The sequence below is a fragment of the Vipera ursinii genome, assembly GCF_947247035.1.
Source record: "Vipera ursinii genome assembly, chromosome: 3".
NCBI classification, from domain to species: Eukaryota; Metazoa; Chordata; class Lepidosauria; order Squamata; family Viperidae; genus Vipera; species Vipera ursinii.
This window is the reverse complement of record NC_139516.1, coordinates 66,292,025-66,314,066: the sequence shown is the minus strand read 5'-3', so window position 1 is coordinate 66,314,066 and position 22,042 is coordinate 66,292,025. Positions and strand designations below refer to the sequence as shown.

The window sequence follows — 22,042 nt, the reverse complement described above, 5'->3', positions numbered from 1 at the left end:
CCTTTTTATGCAGACATTTTCCAGCACAGCCAAGAACTTCTTCACAGTAATGATTTGAGAAGCCTGATGCTTTTGTGATGTGGCATGTTCTGCCATCAAATTGCAGCCAACATATACTAAAACCACTCGCTGGTCTGGCTCCTACTGAGATTACAGAAATCAGCCTGTAGGAACACTTTGAGCCAGCATGCCTCTGCGGTCTCCACCCCAGGACGTTCTGGAAAGACACGTACTGTGCAAGCTCTAGGGCTGAAAACGTGCTCCAGACTCTATTTGTGTAAACAAAGCTGGCAGCTTGGGTGTATATTGTGGAGCAAAAAGAGCACTGTGTGAGTTGCTGGGAGAAACAAATCAACCAAGTCAGAATATGCACAATTGCTTGGAGGTTTTTTTTCTAAAAAGATATAAACAAACCAGGCAAAGGACATCCCTTTGAACTAAACTGAGAACCTTGGGGATATTTATAATACACAGATTCACCCAAGCAATCCCTCAGTTCTTGTATCCTGTTGATCTTTAAGAGGACCTTTTAACAGTCCAAAAGATAAAATCAGAGAAAATTAAGTTACTGCGAGATTTTCAGGCCAAAAGTCATCAGCTCCAAACTGAAAACACAGACTTAATTCAGAAACTGGGTGGGGTGCCTGCACAAATTGCATGATTTAACAATTGTCCTTTTCTGTCTGTGTCAGCATGAACTTTGTAAATGCACACTTAGAAGAAAACATAAGCATGAGATACAAATAAACCATATGGAAATTAGGGGAGGATGAAAGCTATTTATATGGTTCTAAGAAAAATAAGTTTAATTCCATATAACCATCCTTGGTTCCTTGAATACAGTATTAGTTGAATACTGATTTTTAAAAAAATCAGTGTCTGAACTGGACTGGAAGAAGATTTTTAGCAATTTTAAGTTTACCTAGTAAATTGTAATCAATTTGGGAATGCCTTACATCAATGCACTAAAAAAAACCCCAGAGGATTAATTTTAAGAACTTTTATTGATTCAAAGCCCAATGACTGGGACAACTTGAAAACCTTCTTTAATTTAGTTTTCAGAGATTTTTTTGGCTAGTTGGTAGTTAACAAGATTTTTTTTAAAAAAAAAACACAAAACCTAGTATACATATTACGATTTTATAAGCACATAAACTCACCAACGTCTTCCTATTCATCAGATTAAGAGTCCCAACACTTATCATTGAATCCTGCCCCCCTTCTTCTACGGCATTTACCATCCACACTTGTAGGAAAATATGGGAACCCATCAAATTATCTTGAATGCTTTCTTGTTAAGATTCTTTGAAAGAAGCCCATTACTTGACCATTGCACTTTCACCCTGTTTTATGTTTGCTGAATTTCTCCTGACAGTTGACTTTTTCGCTTGCCAGAACCACAACAAAGGAAAGCCTTGAATTTTCATTCAGGCCATTTCTCCCCCCCCCTCCCATACCCTCCCCCCCACACTCTATTTCATTCTCTGCTCTGATCATCTCACAAAGATATTATTGTTGCTGGCTGGTTGGGGCTCAGTGCACCTGAAGTAGATCAAAGCCACTGTTTCATGCCAATTTGACCACACAGGTCTCTCTCCTATTGCATTAAATTAAACCTGATGATTCATCTCTATTGCCCTCAGGGTCCCTGGATACAAAGGAGAAATGTATAGAAAGATTTTTAACAAAAACATGGAGGATAATAAACTTACAATTTTATAGACCTAATTAAAAAAAGGTACAGTTAATTTCAACCAACTGCAGCTGCATATACATCTCATTAAAAAGACATATACAATCGCTCTATGTACTCGGCCCAGTATAAACAGGTACAGATAAAAGGATCCTTCAACCAAAAGCCTTTTAAATATTCACTCCAGATTTGCCATTGATTTCTCCAATGGAAAATTGCTTTGCTTATTACAATGAAGTAAGGTGGGCAAAAGTTATATTAAAGCCGAAACGTAATTATAGTCCAATCCAAAAAGTGTGTTCGGTGGTCTTCAATTCAGGTTGCTGAAATCCCAGTCTATTTACATCTGTGTTGCTACGGTATTACTTGTTTAGGCCATTTTTTTCTTTAGATCATGAAAATTGATCAGAGTAAGCAATTATTGTGGACAAATTCATTTGGGGGCCAACATGTAAGTTTGCTAACATGATGTAGACTTACTGCAGTATGTCTTATTCTGTTTTTAATATCACTGAAAGCATGTAGGCAAATTAAATACACAAAAAGATAACAGTTATTAGTAACTTTGTGTTTTAACTGTTGAATTTTTAATTGTTAGTTTTTATGACTGTCTTTTTTATTGTATGACATCCAGATTCATAAATCTGTGAGATGGGTAGCTATATAAATGTGATGTATAAACAGATTAATTAATTAACCATAATGACTATTCTGACAACGCAATTAATTCTACTGGCCCACCTGGAGCAACAAGTCAGCAACCTTACCAACAGCAATTGTTACACAATGCTAATTATCCATTTCAGGGTGATATATAACATATGCCAATGAAAGCTATGTTCTTTTTTTTCCTACCAAACAACTTGCTTTAAGGGAAATGCATTATGATGATTATGTGCTACCAAGGAAATATTTGGTGTTGACTCCTAGCAGTCATATAGATATATTATTAGAGAAATACTCTGCATTTAAATGCTCAAAACACTTTTTGTTTCTTGGCAGTATACTTAGAAGAAGACTCAAGCCTCAAGTCCAAAATTTCAATGCTATCAGTTCTCCAGTTTACTGTCCTCATGAGTTTGAGATAGGACCATAAGAAAAGAAAGATGAAAAAGGGATAAGACAACAAAATGATTCCAGATGGATTAATTTTGCCCGGGTTTATTCTAAACTGAGTTCAAAAGAATTTCCCACTACCACAAAACTATCCAGGGCACACATAGACTCAATTTTTCCTTTGATAGGAACTATAATTCATACAAAAACTCATATATCTAAACAGATGGATCAAAATTATTTTCTTTATAATTGAATACTAAGGTACTAGACTACTGTTGACAGCAATCCCTTATTATAGTTTCTTTCTTGCATGCAAGCACACACATATATATGTGACTACAAAGACCAGTTTACAAAATTCTAATTTATACTACCCATTCAATTTCAATAAAGATATACAAAATGTTTACACTATAATTAGTAATGTGTATACCTAACCATTTTTGCTTCATATTCGTCAATTTTATTACATTTCATACAATGATTCAGTTAACACAGGCATGTCACAACTCGCGACGGCATGTGACGTCGCGTGATGTATCGCAACATTTTCCCCATTGACAGCAATCGGGTGGGCGTGGTATCAGCATGATGCATCCGGCCTATGGGCCGGCAGTTTGACATGCCTGAGTTAACATAAATTATTTCTAAATGAATCAAAAAATGATAGAAAAGCTAGTCACAAAAATTGATTGATTCCAGGCTTAACAATATTAATTTTAAAAAGAGACACTCCGAGATGAGATTACAACTCCAGGGAAAAGCTTTCGCACTAATTCACCGAGAAAAATTACGGAAGCACAAATGGCTTACCCTGCCTCTTTTGGAGCCACAATCTGTCTCAAAATTTTATAGATCATTACAGCACTCAAAGAAAGAAAGATTTATATTGATTAGGTAAGGAGGTGGAAGAAATAAAAGTCTGTGGGGCTTTTCTAAAGACACTGAATATTCCATTATAGAGTAGCGTCATTCTCATCAAGGGTTACTCAGGGCCCAAGTCCCCAGTTATAATTTCATAATGCCCAGTTAAAGTCAGAGTAGAATAATTTTTAACACTGCTTTTATATTTTGGGCTTTTTCCACAGTACTAGTTACCTACTATTATTATAGCTGCTTCTTTTATGGAAAATTCATGATGATATATAAACCTGTGAAGGTAACAATAGCTTCAAAATCCTCATAATTCAAAACAGAGTATAAACGATATGAAAAGATTTTAAAAGTTTCATTTTTCATCAGCTAACAATACGCAGTTGTCAATTTATTACCATGAACTTACCGCCATGTGGCATGATGATGTCCCACATATTACAGCCAATCGAGAAGCAATTGGCTGATTTTCACAGGGCACGTTATGTCCTTTCACGCTAGCTCCAATCATACCTGGTCCAAAAATTAAGAAGAAAGAAAACTGGCTTGTCAAGCAAAACAAAACCTTTAAGAGATATTTGTTGAAAAACCTGCCAAATATTAAAAAAACGGCCTGTATCTCTATTTTCTTGATCTTGCAAAATTATAGCCACAAATCTGCTAAACAATAGGATGAAGCAATAGGATAAGAACAAGTAGAATTAAATAAGATTTATGGCTGGACATACCCCATGCCTGTAGGAGATAAAACGTTCACACAGCTTCTAATGTGGTGGTAGAAAGCGTATGTATTGGTATGCCTGCAGGATTTCAAAATGAAAAATGATGAGGCAATATCTGAATCCTTTTTTGCCACTTTCCTCCCTTCTAATTTATGTAAGCAATCCCACTATCAAGCTAAATCACCGGGTGCTTTTGAATTTAAAAATCCAAAAAGTAGAAGAAGGGCTCTTTGTCTTTCACGGACTTTTCCAGTAAAATTACTGTGCTGAGAATTCAAAGGAAAATAGCTGTTTATATAAGATATATCTCTATTACGGGATATGCTATAGTAAAGACGTAGAGAAGTCTGCTGGCTTATAATGCTATTAATAAGGCTGCATGGTAGGAACCAGTTGTTCCTGTGCTAAAAACAACTGTTATTTCAATGTACATCAGGTGCCTTCCAAAGGCATCAAAAGAACAGCCAAGAGAAGAAAAAGGCTGTCACTTAATCCCTGGAGCATAGATCTACACATTAATTTCGGTGTCCTGCGCTGGGCAGATTTTTATGTGAATGTACCTTCACTCTTGTCTGCAATGAACAGACTAATCTTGCTGAGTCAAGTCTATGAGCTTTTTGCCAAGTATGCTGATTCCTGAATGTGGGATTAAATATCTGGAGAGCTCAGATTTACAGCTGTGCTTGTATGAAACCTAACAGATAGCTTTAAAAGGAGATTCTGTGTTATCAAAAGCATTTATAACCTCCTTTTGTACCCTCTATTTCAGTGGCTTCCAGAATATATATTTTTTAATTACAGACAATTCTTGGAAGATGCTCTTATCTGTCTATCAGCCATCATGTTTTTATGGAATTTCTAGAATCAGAGGCAGTAAGTGCCAGGTGCAAACCAAACAGCTGACAAAAATTGCTACCTTCACACTTTTGTTGGTTCTCTCTAGCTGGTCACTGTGTGAAGGAAAATGCTGAATTAGAGACTTCATTCCAGTCTGAAGAGATCCTTCATTTGTTCTTACTGATTCTGAATTTCGTTTTATGACATGAGTACTTCATTTAACTGTAAATAATATCTAAACATTCACTAAAGCTTTGATGCAGCTCTTCTGATCGTTTACTTCTTTAGTTTTTATATGAACTGATTATGAAAACTGCTAGTAGAAACGAGAGAAAACATTTCTGAACGCAGTATCCACTTCTGAAGGCAGTGCTATCAACAAAATAGTTACTGTATAGTCTTTTTGAATAATCAAATTATAATTATTAAAAATTCAACTTGCAATGCCATGAAATTTTCTTATATAAATTCTAAATAAATAAAATTGGGGTTTGTTCTCAATAGACATACTTAAGGTTTCTCCATTATGCCCTACTGAAAGAGGTGGACATAAACAGCAATTAAATCATTACATTGGTTTCTATTGTCTTTGGAGATTCTCAGTCATCCAAGTCATGGTTGTCCCAAAGGTGCTTTTTCAAAAGGCAACTGGACTTTTTTTGTTTTTCTTTGAAGACGTTTCACTTCTTATCAAGAAGCTTCTTCAGCTCTGATTGGTTTTTATTGTGTTTATTACAACTAAGTTATATCTGGAATCTTAAAACTTCAAGAAACAGTATAGATTCTCAGAAACTCTAAATATAGCCCTACTTTAATTTCAACATTTAATTTAAGACGGAATGCAAAAGACTGTGAAACTGTGTTAGAAATTAGTTTTGATCTTGTTATAATTTTTTTTTTTCAGTAGCTAAGGATTAATCGAGTCTCAATGCTGAATTTTGAAAAGGAAAATGTCAATAGATGCTTTTTGTTAATAATCATGTCAATAAGCATGCCATCTTTCACCTCTAAAATGAACACATATACCTACATGAAATCTCCCTGTTTTTAATATCAAAATGTTTTGAAAATGGAACGATGCTGGATTTTAAGTGAAATGCATATTAAAATATTCAGTGGGTCTTTATACAGAGAATTTTCTGAGGCTACTGTGGGCAATTATTTTCATCTCTTGATGCTTAAATATTCAAAACTTAAGTTCATGTATGGCATTTTAAATCAAGTCATTTACCTGACTTCTCCTATTATATCTTCTCTATCAACTAGTTTGTGTTTATTTAAACTTCACACACATTTATTTACACAAAAATAAATCTATCCTTTACTGAGACCATATGCATTTGGAATGAAGCTTTTTATTGATCCTTTTATTGATGCTTCAAATTATATTAATGTATACATAAGACATTCTTTATCTTCTATTTAAGAAGATATTCACATTCTGCAGAAGTGGAATTTCTATTTGGGGAAATTTCCATAATTTAATTCTCATAGGCTTGTATTGTATACAGCACAGTGGGATGTTGATTTTTAGCTCCAAACCTTTTGACAGGCATTCTTAACAATAACCTGAAGAGAAGTCAGCTGTATTCCTAATCACAAGGGAATGAAGCCCTAGCACATATTTTAACTGAGATATAACTTAATTCTGTACAGAAGAATTCCTGATTATCTAAAGGCAGGCAGACTCTTAAATGCAGCAACTGAGGCTGAAAAGAGTGTCTAATTGCACAAAGAACTAGTTACACAATATGTCTTTCTTTAAAAAGGAAACTAATCAGAGCAACGGGTCCTCAAATCAATTCTGTACCAATACTTATCCACCAACACCTAAGATAAGAATAACAAGAATATTTCATTTTTCAAAAGTCTACTTGCATACACCAACCCAGTGAGAAAATAAAATTGTCTAAGGTTTCTAGCACATTAAATAAGTCACTGAAGAAAAAAAATCTCCCCATCTTCTTTCTTGCTTTGTAATTCATTTCCAAAGTAATTTACAAAACAAATAGATAAGAAATAAAGAAGAAATACTGGAAAGTGGATAAAGAGACAGGGAGGGGGTTAGAGATCCACAAATAATTCTCCCACATATTCCTTCCAATTTTGCATTATTTATAAAGAAATGGAATTTTAAAGCATTTCTTTCTAATTTATGCCTGGAAATTGAACAATTGATCCACTTAGAGACAACACCAAATTGATTAAAGAAAGAAGGAATTGTATTTATACTTCAGAAGTCTAGAATCCATTTGAATTTATCTCTAAAAATAAGAATGAAAAACTCTCCCTGTTTTCAAAACTATTTTCCAGAGAGGTATATGGCTAAACTTGATACTGGTCATCCTGAAAAGTAGCATTAACTATTTTTCAAAGAGCGTATCTAAGATACAGTATATTATACATCAGCTGAATTACCTGCTGTTTATTCTCTGTCCAATTAACTTGACCTAATGAATTATTATTTTTCAAAGCAGACAAAAAAATTTCATTTGACCATCAAGACATTTCTTGGAACAATATGATATGGAATAAATTATTAGACATTAAGTGACCACGGCTAAAAAACTACAATTTAGATATGAAGATCTATAATATGTGGAAACAGACATCTGCTAGTACAACAGAATTTTAATTGTAGACCAAATGTGCTTCATATGCCAGATCAGATCTGGAGTCATGTGAAGCAACAGAAGGCGGAAAAAAAGATCAGGTTGTATCTGTACTGGATGCAAGCTGAAGAATGTACTGAAATTAAAGTTTATGAGGCAAAAGACACAATGGTGCAATCTGTTTTTATCCCATTATTTTCAGTAACACATGTACGCTCTAACAAGGAAAACATTTGCTCTGCAGAAAGTATTCACTTTCAATGTATTGTAATCAAACAGAAGATAAAAATTTGTGCGCCCTTATTGAGCAATATCACAGGAACAGACAACTGTAGCAATGGGACTTCTCTGAAGAACTATCATGTACTCAGGATATTCCCTTTTTTTCTCAATATCTTAGCATATCATTTACATTTACATTTTATGTCTTCTTCTGCAGAATTTTTTGTAGACTGCTCAGAGCAGAAGGTGCCGTATAATTAGAGAGGCAAGGTGTTATTTCTGATTGTTGTTTCTGTGTAATATATTGTTTTATTCGGAGACACTGGACATAGGCTGCCTACAGTCTTTCATTATATCATAAACAAATTGATGTAATGAAATCAACAAACATTTTCTTAATTTTTTTTCAATGTCTTCCCTGCCATCACTCTTATTTAATAGGTTAATTTGTTTATTTACACAGTTATCTCTAGCCTGCAGGACCCAATTTGTGACAGTCACGGGGTCCAGAGGGGCTAGAGAGAAGTTCCCTGAAGAGGGGGTCCAACACGAGTCCGAAAGCTTGGAAGACAAAAACTCTGGTCCTGGTGACCGATCCAGACTGGATCCTGCAACATTATCCTGGGACACGTATATGTGCTTTCATTCGTGAGAGATATATATAAGCTATCCGCTTCCACAAATGGACCTGAGGTGGTTTACAATCAAAAATAACAACAACCAGTAAAATTAGCAATCTGTCTATCTGATCTCACTAAGCTAAAGCAGCCCTAGAATCTTCAACATTCACACACTCTATAGCAGAGCTTTTCAACCAGTGGTACGCATACCACCTGTGGTACTTTGCCATGGGGCAGGTGGTACGCGACTGCTAGCCCAGTGTAGCAGGGGAGGGGAATGAGCCAAAGTGAGCCAAGCCTGAAGGAGAGGCAGCTGCAGCTGCAGGACTGTCTGGGCTCAGCAGCTGATTGGCTCCAGCTGATTGGTGCTTCCGGAAGCAGCACGGAGCTGGAGATGAACTGAAGAAAAAAGGGAGAGAGCAGAGGAGAGGCTATAAAAGGAGGTAGTTTGTGCGGGAAAGGGGAAAAAAAGACAACAGGGAAAGAGAAGGAGAGGTTAGCAGGCAGGGAGGAAACAGGGGAGACAGAGAAGAAGCAGCAGCTGTTGCTGGAAGAAAAGGTCCCTTTGTTCATTTTCTCCAGCCAGGAGAATGCAATCAGCACTGATGAAATGAAAAGCTGGCATGTTGGAAAGGAAGTGAGTTTATTTAGTTCTGGATCAGCTGGCAGCTTGATTGGGTTACCATAAGGATTTTTGTACAGTTTTTACAGCGTTTTGTAATTCAGAGGCTCATTTGTGTGCTTTGGTTATTGGAATATTTTAGTTTGTATTTTAGGCTAGCAATGAGTCCAAAGTGTTGACTTCTGTAGGTTTAATCCCTTTAAACAAATATAATTAGTTTTACCCCCTTATCTTGAGTCTGTCTATAGCAGGGGTGTCAAACTGCCAGCTCACAGGCAGGACGCGTCATGGGGAAGCCGCACCCACCCCATTGCCGGCAATAGCAAAACAGTCCCGATACATCGTGCGACATCATGTGATGTCGCGAGTTTGACATGTCTGGTCTATGGTTTTTGGAAAGTTTTCTTTGAAGGTGAAGGTCAAGATAAAGGTTCCCCCACACATACGTGCTAGTCGTTTCCAACTCTAGGAGCCGGTGCTCATCTCTGTTTCAAAGCCGAAGAGCCAGTGCTTGTCTGAGGACGTCTCCATGGTCATGTGGCCGGCATGACTAGACGCCAAAGGTGACGGAACGCTGTTACCTTCCCACCATAGTGGTCCCTATTTTTCTACTTGCATTTTTACGTGCTTTCGAACTGCTAGGTTGGCAGAAGCTGGGACAAGTAACAGATGCTCGGGATTCGACCCACCAAACTGCCGACCATCTGATCGACAAGCTCAGCGTCCTAAGGTTTAATTTTAAAGCTAAAGCTTTTTGCAATTGCCGGTATTTAGGGGGGGTGCATTCTTATTACACTGTGGAAGGAGAGCTAAGAAGGGCTGACCAGCTAGCTCAGGTGTCTATAAATTTAGTAACTTTTAAGACCTGTGGACGCTTACATGACAAAACCAACAGTCATATCATAGAATACCTAATCCTCCAGCATGTGCATCAATAAGAGAGGCAGCTACAGCAATCCCCTTAGACAGACCAAGATCTTCTGCAGCTTCTGCTGTTAATCCATTTCCAACTGGACTTCCTGGAGGGAGAACTTCATTTCCTAAGCAAAAACAAGGGGGGGGGAAATCAAAGGCTTACAGTGCTGAAACAAATCATAGTTCTCTATGTCCCTAGACTGGGACAACTTCTTTTTTACTTAGCAGATGTAATACTACAGTTTATTTTAAAATATACTTATATAAGATATTAATCAGGGCAAACAAACCAGGCCACAGGAACAAGAAGTCTAGGTCAGTGTTTACAAATTGTGGTCTGAGGATTCCTGGGAGGGTCCCTCAAGACCTGCTCAGGGGTCCACACAATTAAAATTATTTGCCAGCTTATGTTAAAAACTAATATAATGTATACAATATTATATTGTACATAATATTAAAATCCCAGCAAACAACTGTGAGAAGCAATAGTGGCAGTGAAAGCATCAAATTTAATTTTAACACAATAAATATTGATAAATATAATTCATATAAACAAACACTCTCTAGAGGTCCTCTATAATTTTTAAAAGTGGAAAGTGGTCCTGAAAGACAAAAGTTTAAGAAACACTGATTTTATTTTTTTAAAAAATAGTTTTGTCAATTTATTTTATAAAAGGATCGCCCACCGGCAGATATCATATTGAAAGTCTCTCAAATATTAATATGTGGGGGTGGGAAGCGGGGGGTGGGGGAAATCCCTGCTTTTGCTTTTATTTTGGTTTTATTTTTTCAAATCATAAACACAGAAGCCTGTACATTATATTCCCCTATCCTGAAGAGGTCCTGAACCTCTGGCCTTTTAGAAAAAGATGGGAACTGACTTCATGATCATGATACGGTCTTGTAAGATCTGAGATAGTAAGCAAAAATAATATACATACCCAAATAATTTTGCTAAACATATGAAGGCTTTTCTACCCACATGCTAAATGGAGTCAGCAAACAAGGAGTGGGAATCACATTCTCCCCAGTGCATGCCTTATTTTCAGAGAAGATGAAAACAGCCCAAGCAATGCTAATATTCTCAAAAGTTTGAGATTACTTTGGGTTATTAGAAAAAGTGTACCTTAAGATCTATACGAAAGGCAGAATAAGTCTGTCTTCAGGACGAAGAAAAACAAACGCACCATAAACACACTAAAAGCAGACTTCTAATTTGGCTATTTTAATATGTTAGGAATGGTTCTCCAACCCAGATACCTAAAAGTAATCTTAACTTAGATATATATTAAATCAAAGAGTTCCCGTTCAGTTGTTTGAGACAGAGACCTTCTTTCACTGAAACCTTCACTTATGCCATCTCTTTTTCATGGCTGACATCTCATTTTTTGAAAAGGCTTCTTTCATCCTGTGAAGTGAAAAGCAAGTTTACCAAAGGAAAAAGCTGTCTGAACGGTTTCCTTTTCCTTTATTCTTGTCTAAACTCTGGCTGAGGAATTTGCTTCGCTTGTGTTTTGCTTAGAGAAAACGTAGGTGCTATAATGCTAGTGACCTTCCCAGGCTGTTGCCAAGCTAACCAATTATTTACCAGGCCACACTACATCTCTGGTTAACCTGAGCAAGTAAATCATAGGGTCCAAAGCTATCTTAACACTTAATAACATGAGACACTTCAATATTCACTTGACTTTAAAAACAACAAAAGAAAAATCCGGCAAAGGGATCCAGTTGATTCAACCATGAGGTGTCCACTTATTCAGGCAGTGCTTTTAATTTGTTGTGCAGAAGTAGCGCCATTTATGTGGAACTAAAATTGGCTCCATCCCAAAAGAATCTGAAGAGGAGAATAGCTCACTTGTTAAGTTAAAGTGGTGTCTACAGAAAAACCTAGTGTGTTCGTCTTAGTATAAACCTCACTGACTCTGAGTAACCCTTCTCAGTGAAAATATATAGTCGTGAATTAGGACCACAATCAAAGTCTTAACACTTGGTTCCAATTTGTTATGGTTAGATCTGAGTTAAGCAGAGATGGGCAGTCATGAACCTGTGCCATCCTCAGTACCCAGTTTGCAGTTAAGTTATCTTTATCAAAATATGGTGGCAAAATAATAGAATTTGGGGGGATGGCGTTTCTAGTTTTAGAGGTGTTTTTTTCCTGAATTAAGGGAAAGCTTCTGAGAGTTAACTGGTAGTACAAGCAACATGCTGCAAGTATCAAAAAGGGATAAGAACTAATAGCATTTTTTTTCTTCCTAGTTTTTCCCCCTCAAGTGTAGGATACACTTTTTTTCAGATCAACCAGGTGTTGGTTGCAACAAGAATTGACTGACCACCTAGTTGCCTGAGCTTGACATTGTGGGTTGAGAAAGAGACTGGCCCAAATCACCCTGCCAGCTTTCATAGCTAAGGCAGGACTAGAAATCTCAGTTTCCTGGTTTATAGCTCGGTGTATTAATCACTAGGCCGAATTGGTTCTCGAATAAGAAATAAATAAGATTAGAGCATGGAGTAAAAAGAAGGGGAAAATACATTTAAATCTAGCTAACACCAATGCCATTCATCCTTCTTCTTCATACCTGCCTGGGGGCATTTCCCAAAAGTCAACACTTTTGGGTAATGAGATGTCCACCATGATGTCCTGACACAAGCTCCATCCCTAACATACATACGTGTGATGCTGCAACACAACTACAAAAGGGGAGACAGTGTGCTTCACAATTGAGGACATGCATTTCATCTTTTATGCTTTCCCCCTTGCTTCTATACTTCTATATGTATTAGTATAGATATCATTTTGTTCTATAAACCTCGCAACTCTTTCTGTTTGAAAACTTCCACTTTATCCAGCCACTATAGCGGGGGGGGGGGGAGTGATCAAAAACATCCTAACGTAACTACTTCAAAAGTTCTTGGCTGCATCTAGCTGAGTGCGGGTGAGCATTATCGTGAACCAACACACCAGAAGTGGTGCCATAGAAAATCCCACCAAATGTGAAGATGCCAAAGGAGTACTGCTAGTAAAGTTCATGGAGCGTGGTCCGACCATCAATTCAGAAGTCTACTGTGAAATGTTATGAAAACTCAGACAAGCGTCAGGACATGCTGACTTCCGGTGTGGTGTTGGTTCACGATAATGCTTGCCCGCACACCGCTAGATGCACCCAAGAATTTTTGAAGCAGTTCCGTTGGGTTGTTTTTGATCACACACACACCCATAGCCCAGATTTGGTGCCGAGTGACTACTACTAAGGAATTTCAAACTTTGTAAGATGTTATGACAAGTGCCTCAATTTGAATGTAGATTATGTCTGTCATTGATAACCAAACCGAGGTTCATTTCCCAATTGCCCTCGTATATAGTTGTTTTGATAATACAAGTTGAATCCATTCTTAGAATGTGAGGGTTTTTTATTCACTTACAAAAAATACTTCAGTCAAATAAATTAGCACAAACTGTAGAATAAATGCATACAGAAATACTGAAATAATTGAGACTGAAAAAGTAGTGGCTGGATGAAGTGGAAGTTCTCAAACAGAAAACTAATGTAATGTAGTTTTCTAATGTGTATAATAAAAATTCTGTATCTGTGAGTGTCTGTCATCGATAATGAAATGGAGATTTACTTCCAAATTGCCCTCATAATTTTTCTTAATTTAACTTAAAAAAACAAACATGAAAATAAGTGGGAAATCGAGCAGGCAGCCTCTTGTAAGTTCTGAGCTGACATTTCTTAGATGATTTTCCTTTCTAAGCAAATGAGCAAATAATCATATTCTATATACTATGGCATGCTGTAAATCTCTTAAGCAGCCACAAAGGAATGTGAATTCAAGCCACAGCTTTGCATAGTGATCCTAGGCTTGTTACAATGAAGTAATCAAGACAATGCAATTATCTGTCAGCTAAATAAATAAATCTATCGCTCCAGCTCATTTAATAAGGGAAGATAGGGAACCCATAAAACACTTGAATTGCAAGATGATTCAATGCAGAATGATGTGTTTCTAGATAGACCTTGATTGTTGAAGGTACAAATAGTCCTCTGTGGCACAAAGTCCTTTACAAGAAGTGTGGGTTGGAAAGCCAACTAACCCGTGCTGTAGTAATCTTATGACTGGATTATCACAATGTGTTATTCAAGGGGCTGCTCCTAAAGATGTTCCAGTAACTTTAGTTAATATAAATAAGGCATTAAGAATACTAATTCTATCCAGCCAGCATGATTATATCACTCCAGAATTATGGCATTTATACCAACATAGAGATCACTTCTAGTCTGATTTCAAAATCCCACTTTTATTAGTAAATTCACTTATGCATTAAGTCTACATTATCTAAAGGAATAGCTCTTTCTATATATTTCTGCCTTACCCTTAAATCAATTCCTGAGGCTCTGCTATGGGTGCCATAATATAAAAGATGAAAAGCTGAACCAGAAACATAAAGGTGATGGCCTTGCAACTCTGAAAACCTTCTCAGAGAACATATTTTGTTATGGTTTTTTTCAGGATCAAGGACATATTTATTGTCCAGGCTTTTTATTGTGTAAAAAAAATAATATTTATGCTTTTCAATTTAATTCCTTTCTGTTGCTTTATTGCTCATACATTCTGTATGTTCCCTGCTTATTTATTTGCAACAGTAAATACAAGATGTTCTCCCCATTGGAAATAGTTAGAACAAAACAAGAGAACATATTGTCCATATGTTGCTGTCATATTAGCCATATTGTCACTCTTTATCTATTCAGCTAACCACGGGTAATTGTATTGCTGGCAATTATCAGATGACTGTGTTTTTGTATTGTGCACCAATATTCTTTTATAAAGACTTGTGTCAAAGCATTTTTATTATTTTTGCTGAACACACACACGTATTTCACCACCGTGACCATAACAGCCACACAAAACATTATTGAGGACTTGTTAAGATCTAGCTATTTTGTTACTTGTCAATCACAGCTACTGGAAAAATAATGAAATGTCCTAATTGCCAGATAGCCACCTTAACAATTTTGTTCAGTGGATTCTAAAACCTTTAGGTAGGGTTTCCACGATCAGTGACTTTGGAAGCCACATCTAGGACTCTATATCATATTGTGTCAGAATTATATATGGTTCACTTCAGGGTTATATAAAATTAAGGGTATGTCTCTAACTTTTTTTATCCATGAGTACTGGTTCACAGTGCATCCCTGGTCCATTTAGCAGTGTTGATACTAATCTTTAAAGTCTTGACATCAGTTCAAATATGATATTTATTTTGTGTGATTCTTAGAAGTGACATTGGTTTAAAATGCCAATTTCTCATAAAATATTTATATCTTGTGTATTTTTCATTGTTAGAACGTGAGAAAAAATTATCACAGCAGAGGTTATGTACTCTTGGAAATAAAAATAATAAAAACTAGTCATTTTGCCTGGAGTGCATGGCTGTTTCCAATATTTATTTCTATCTACCTACCTATTGGACTATCTGGGACACTTAGCATCCAAGCAACATTCTGATGGAGAGAGTTAGGCACCCAAATATGGGTAAATAAATAGCTTCACAATCACAAGAAGGAGCCTCGGTGTCAAAGCATCAAGGCAGGAGCAGGCACATTCATAAGTCTTGGAAAGGTGGGCTGTTCCTTCCTACAAATGGATATTAGAAGACAGAATCTAATTAATACAGAGCTTTACTAGAACACGCAACTAGCTGATATAAGTTTAGAGAAGAATAACTATGGGCTTTCATCCAAAACCATAAGAGAAATACAGCTCCCAATAAAGACTCTTGTTACATTACATAGGATAATATGGAATATACAATGCAAATCCTTCTCTCCTAATTATTTAGGTCACTGTCATCACTCTGTATTCCTTCAAACAATTCAGGTGCTCTTAGTTACATGCAATCAGGAGTCCTGTTTTAAAGACTCTTAAGCTAAGTACCCCCTTCATGGATTACTGCCTTGTCGTGGCGAAGGGGCTTGGGTAATTCAATGAAGCTATGAGCTATGCCGTGCAGGGCCACCCAAGACGGACAGGTCATAGGAGAGAGTTCTGACAAAACGTGATCCACTGGAGAAGGAAATGGCAACCCACTCCAGTATCTTTGCCATGAAAACCCTATGAACAGTACCAAAAGGCAAAACGATATGACGCTGGAAGATGAGCCCCTCAGGTCAGAAGGCGTCCAATATGCTACTGGGGAAGAGCAGAGGGCTAGTACTAGTAGCGCCAGAAAGAATGAAGCGACTGGGCCAAAGCTGAAAGGACGCTCAGCTGTGGATATGTCTGGTGGTGAAAGGAAAGTCCGATGCTGTAAAGATTTTTTCTCCATAGGAACCTGGAATGTAAGATCCATGAATCAAGGAAAGCTGGACGTGGTCAAACAAGAGATGACAAGACTGAACATCGACATCTTAGGTATCAGCGAACTAAAATGGACAGGAATGGGTGAATTTAATTCAGATGTCCATCAGGTATACTACTGCGGGCAAGAATCCCTCAGAAGAAATGGATTAGCCTTCATAGTCAATAAAAGAGTAGGAAAAGCAATACTGGGATACAATCCTCAAAATGACAGAATGATCTCAGTTCGAATCCAAGGCAAACCATTCAATATCACAGTAGTCCAGGTCTATGCCCCAACCACCGGTGCTGAAGAGGATGAAATTGACCGGTTCTATGAAGCCCTACAGCACCTTATAGAACTAACACCAAAAAATGATGTCCTTATCATCATGGGGGATTGGAATGCTAAAGTAGAAAGCCAAAAGATAACCGGAATAACAGGCAAGTTTGGCCTTGGAGTACAAAATGAAGCAGGGCACAGGCTGATAGAATTTTGTCAAGAGAATACGATGGTCATCGCAAACACTCTTTTCCAACAACCCAAGAGACGGCTCTACACATGGACATCACCAGACGGTCAACACAGAAATCAGATTGACTATATGCTCTGCAGCCAAAGATGGAGAAGCTCTATACAGTCAGTAAAAACAAGTCCAGGAGCTGACTGTGGCTCAGACCATGAGCTTCTTGTTGCAAAGTTTACGCTTAAACTGAAGAAAGTAGGGAAAAGCACCAGGCCAGTCAGGTATGAATTAAATCATATCCCCATTGAATATACAATAGAGGTGACAAATAGATTTAAGGAATTAGATCTGATAGACAGGGTGCCTGAAGAACTATGGACAGAGGTTCGCAACATTGTACAACAGGTAGCAACCAAAACCATCCCAAAGAAAAAGAAATGCAAGAAAGCAAAATGGCTGTCTGAGGAAGCTTCGCAAATAGCTGAGGAAAGGAGGGAAGCAAAAGGCAAGGGAGAAAAAGAAAGATACGCCCAATTGAATGCAGAATTCCAGAGAATAGCTAGAAGAGATAAGAATGGCTTCTTAAATGAACAGTGCAAAGAAATAGAAGAAAACAATAGAATAGGGAGGACCAGATATCTTTTCAAGAAAATTGGAGAGATGAAGTTCAATGCAAAAATGGGCATGATAAAGGACCAAAATGGCAGGGACCTAACAGAGGCAGAAGAGATTAAGAAGAGATGGCAAAATTACACAGAAGAACTATACAAGAATGAGCTTAACGTCCCTGATAATCACAATGAGGTGGTCACTGACCTCGAGCCAGATATCCTAGAATGTGAAGTGAAGTGGGCCTTAGAAAAGCTGAGCAACAACAAAGCTAGTGGAAGTGACAGTATTCCAGCTGAGCTATTCAAAATCTTAAAAGACGATGCAGTAAAAGTGCTACACTCAATTTGCCAGCAAATTTGGAAAACTCAACAGTGGCCACAGGATTGGAAAAGATCAGTTTACATTCCAATTCCAAAGAAAGGCAGTGCCAAAGAATGTTCAAACTATCGCACCATTGCACTCATTTCTCATGCTAGTAAAGTTATGCTTAAAATTCTACAAGCTAGACTCCAGCAGTATGTGGATCGAGAACTACCAGAAGTACAGGCAGGATTTCGAAGAGGCAGAGGAACTAGAGATCAAATTGCCAACATACGCTGGATCATGGAGAAAGCTAGAGAGTTCCAGAAAAACATCTACTTCTGCTTCATTGACTATGCTAAAGCCTTTGATTGTGTGGATCATAACAAACTGTGGCAAGTTCTTAAAGAGATAGGAGTACCAGAACATCTTATTTGTCTCTTGAGAAACCTATATGCGGGCCAAGAAGCAACAGTGAGAACTGGACACGGAACCACTGATTGGTTCAAAATTGGGAAAGGAGTCCGGCAAGGCTGTATACTGTCGCCTTGCCTATTTAACTTATATGCAGAGCACATCATGAGAAAGGCAGGGCTAGATGAATCAAAAGTTGGAATTAAGATTTCTGGAAGAAATATCAACAACCTAAGATATGCAGATAATACCACTCTAATGGCAGAAAGTGAAGAGGAACTGAAGAGTCTCTTGTTGCGAGTGAAGAAGGAGAGTGCAAAAGTTGGGTTGAAACTAAACATTAAGAAAACCAAGATCATGGCATCCGGCCCTCTCAATTCCTGGCAAATAGATGGGGAAGAAATGACAGATTTTATTTTCCTTGGCTCCAAGATCACCGCAGACAGGGACTGCCGCCAAGAAATTTAAAGACGCTTGCTCCTCGGGAGGAAAGCCATGGCAAATCTAGACAGCACACTAAAAAGCAGAGACATCACCCTGTCAACAAAAGTGCGTATAGTCAAGGCTATGGTCTTCCCAGTTGCAATGTATGGCAGTGAAAGCTGGACCATAAGAAAGGCTGAGAGCAAAAGAATTGAGGCCTTTGAACTCTGGTGCTTGAGAAGACTCCTGCGAGTCCCTTGGACTGCAAGGCGATCAAACCGGTCAGTCCTAGAGGAAATCAACCCTGACTGCTCTTTAGAAGGCCAGATCCTGAAGCTAAAACTCAAATACTTTGGCCACCTAATGAGGAGGAAGGACTCACTGGAGAAGAGCCTAATGCTGGGAAAGATTGAGGGCAATAGAAGAAGGGGACGACAGAGAATGAGGTGGCTGGATGGAGTCACTGAAGCAGTAGGCGTGAGCTTAAATGGACTCCAGAAGATGGTAGAGGACAGGAAAGCCTGGAGGAACATTGTCCATAGGGTCACGATGGGTCGGACACGACTTCGCAACTAACAACAACAACAAGCTAAGTACCCTTTATAGAAGTGTCTGTTACCAGAATCCATATCAACCTATTAATTCTGTCCCTAAGATCTCTATCTTAGAAGATGTCTTTCACCAGACGTCTAGATATCTATTCCCCAGGATGAAAATGTTCTACCGAAGCGTATAATTTCCCTGCCACCACCTGTCCTTGTAGGAGATCTACCCCTCTCACTTGGAATCTGGATGGGGTTAGAACCCCTCCCTCTGCAGAAATAAACTTTTAAAAACTTATTTTAATTGATGTTTCTAAACCTACATAGTTGGGTTTTTTTTGGGGGGGGTAGCCAACATTGGAGTAATCAACAGCAACAAAGGATTTTTGTTTTAAGAAAAATAACAGTGCAAAAATGTTAGGATACACGTAGCTGCCAAGATTGAGATCTGCTTAAAAAGCTAGCCAACAAGAGAGGGGGGGGGAAAGGGAAAATAGAACCATGAAAAACAGAAACTTGTGAGTTGATTATAGACCTTCCCTCCTTCTTATACTTTGGTGAATCAGGGAAGCATTTGCATGAGCCACTTCTGAATATTATTTTGTTTCCCAGGACTTGAAAGAACATTTCAATCTGAGAAACAGCTCGTGCATATTTCTGTGAAGTTCACCTTTCTACCTGTCTATATTTATCAAGAAGTCAGTTAAGGCTGAAGCCTCATATCTACATGGGGCTGCCCTTGAGGACCACTCGGAGGCTTCAGCTGGTGCAGAATGCAGCCGCGCGAGTAGTGTTGGGGGTCTCCCAATACTCCCATGTTACACCTCTGCTCCGCAAGCTGCATTGGCTGCCAGTTGCCCTCCGGGTGAGATTCAAGGTGCTGGTAATGACCTTTAAAGCCCTACATGGCATGGGTCTGGATTACCTACAGCAGCACCTGCTGCCGGCGTCAACTTCCCTCCGTCCAGTGCGCTCCCACAGAGTGGGCCTCCTCAGGGTGCCTCCGATCAGAGAATGTCGATTGGTGGCCCCCAGGGGGACGGCCTTCTCTGTGGGCGCGCCAGACCTATGGAACCGCTTGCCGGTTGAGCTCCGGACGCCCCCCGACCTTCGCTCCTTCCGACGCGATCTAAAAACTTACTTATTTGAACAATCCGGCCTGGTCTGATGGGGTTGGGGTTTGGATTTGGTTTTAACAATGTTTTAATCATTGTTTTATATTGGGCATAATTATTTAATTCCTTTTTTAACTTTTGTATGTATATTTTGATATTTATTGCCCTGTACACCACCCTGAGTCCTTCGGGAGAAGGGCGGTATAAAAATTCAATAAATAATAATAAAATAATAATATTGGCTGTTTGTAGATGCAAGATAACATGGTTTCATCTATGCCATGTCCTCTTTGTGTGAGGGAGGCAGAAGGTTGACTTGCCAGATTTCATCCGCCCGAACATTTCTTCTTGACGCCCGATTTCAATTATATATTCATTTACCTCTTGTTTATATTTTTCAAAAACTCTGTACTGCATTTATTTTTATTTTTCTGTCTCTGTGTTGTCTTATCAAAATAAATAGCAGCACCAGAGACCTTGGCGGATCCTGAAAAAAAATTAAGCTGGGGGCACTTGGTTGGGAGATCATAAGAAAACCCAGGGCGATAGGTTAAAGGGAAAAGTTGGAAACATCCCAGAAGAAGGTAACGGCAAAACACTTGCTGTTTCCAAGAGAATTACATGAATATGCTATCTCATTACCAGGAATTGAGCTTGATTCAAGGGGATGTTTACCATTTAGTTTCTACAGTTTTAACCATAATCTATTTGAGTGCTCTTTCTGAACAGAAATATAGGTAGTCCTCATCTTATGCCCACAATTGGAAATGGAACTTCTGTTGCTAAGCAAGGCACTTGTTAAGTGTGTTGTGCTCAACTTCATGACCTCTTTTGCTGCGGTCATTGTCATTAAGCGATTCTGGCTTTCCCTGTTGACTTTGCTGTTGGAAGCCAGCTAGAGAGGAGGGAGTCAACTTATTTTCCAAAGCACCAGAAGGCAAGACAAGAAACAATGGATGGAAACTAATCGAGGAGAGAAGCATCCTCATCTAACAATGAGGACAATTAACCAATGGAACAGTTTGCCTTCATAACTTGTAGGTACTTTACTGGAGTTTTTTTTTAAAAAAAAAGATTGAATAGCCACCTGTCTGAAATGGTATAGGACAGGGGTAGGCAACCTTGGCTCTTTTATGACTCGTGGACTTCAACTCCCAGAATTCCTGAGTCAGCATGGCTGGTTCAGGAATTCTGGGTATTGAAATCCACAAGTCATAAAAGAGCCAAGGTTCCCTACCCCTGATATAGGATCTCCTGCTTGAGCAGGGAATTGGACTGGAAAACCTCCAAGGTGTCTTCCACCTCCATTCTGACTGAGACTGAGGTAGAAAAATCACAAATGGGGATCAGGTGACCCTAGACACTGAAACTATCATAAATACATGTTAGTTGCCAAACTTCTGATTTTGATCCTATAACTATGGGGAGGCTGTGATGGTCATAGGTATGAGAACTGGTTGTAAGTCACCTTTTCAGCACAATTGTAATTTCAAACAGTCATTAAACCAATGGTCATTCAGTTCAGGATTATATGTATATCTAAATCTGATACACACAAACCAAAGGATGGGCAAACAACCACAATTTCAACAGGGCTTGGGTGAAGCAAGAGGGGCTTCACTTGATGTCTTCTGGATAGGCCTGGTTAGCTTTGC

At 38.3% G+C, this 22,042-nt stretch overlaps 1 protein-coding gene across 3 annotated transcripts in view; it reads right to left on the bottom strand.

Moving 5' to 3' along the window:
- The window catches only part of FGGY (FGGY carbohydrate kinase domain containing), a 153,007-nt gene that overhangs the window by 74,049 nt on the left and 56,916 nt on the right, over window positions 1-22,042 (bottom strand). For all 3 annotated transcript variants that reach the window (XR_014492234.1, XM_083360527.1, XM_083360528.1), the window contains exons 7-8: window positions 10,172-10,300; window positions 4,035-4,138 (exon numbers count right to left, since the gene is read on the bottom strand). Coding sequence is in view for 2 of the 3 variants with exons in the window: in XM_083360527.1 (XP_083216653.1) it covers window positions 4,035-4,138; window positions 10,172-10,300 (233 nt within the window). In the remaining variant the exon portion in view is untranslated. The remainder of the gene's footprint in view (window positions 1-4,034; window positions 4,139-10,171; window positions 10,301-22,042) is intronic.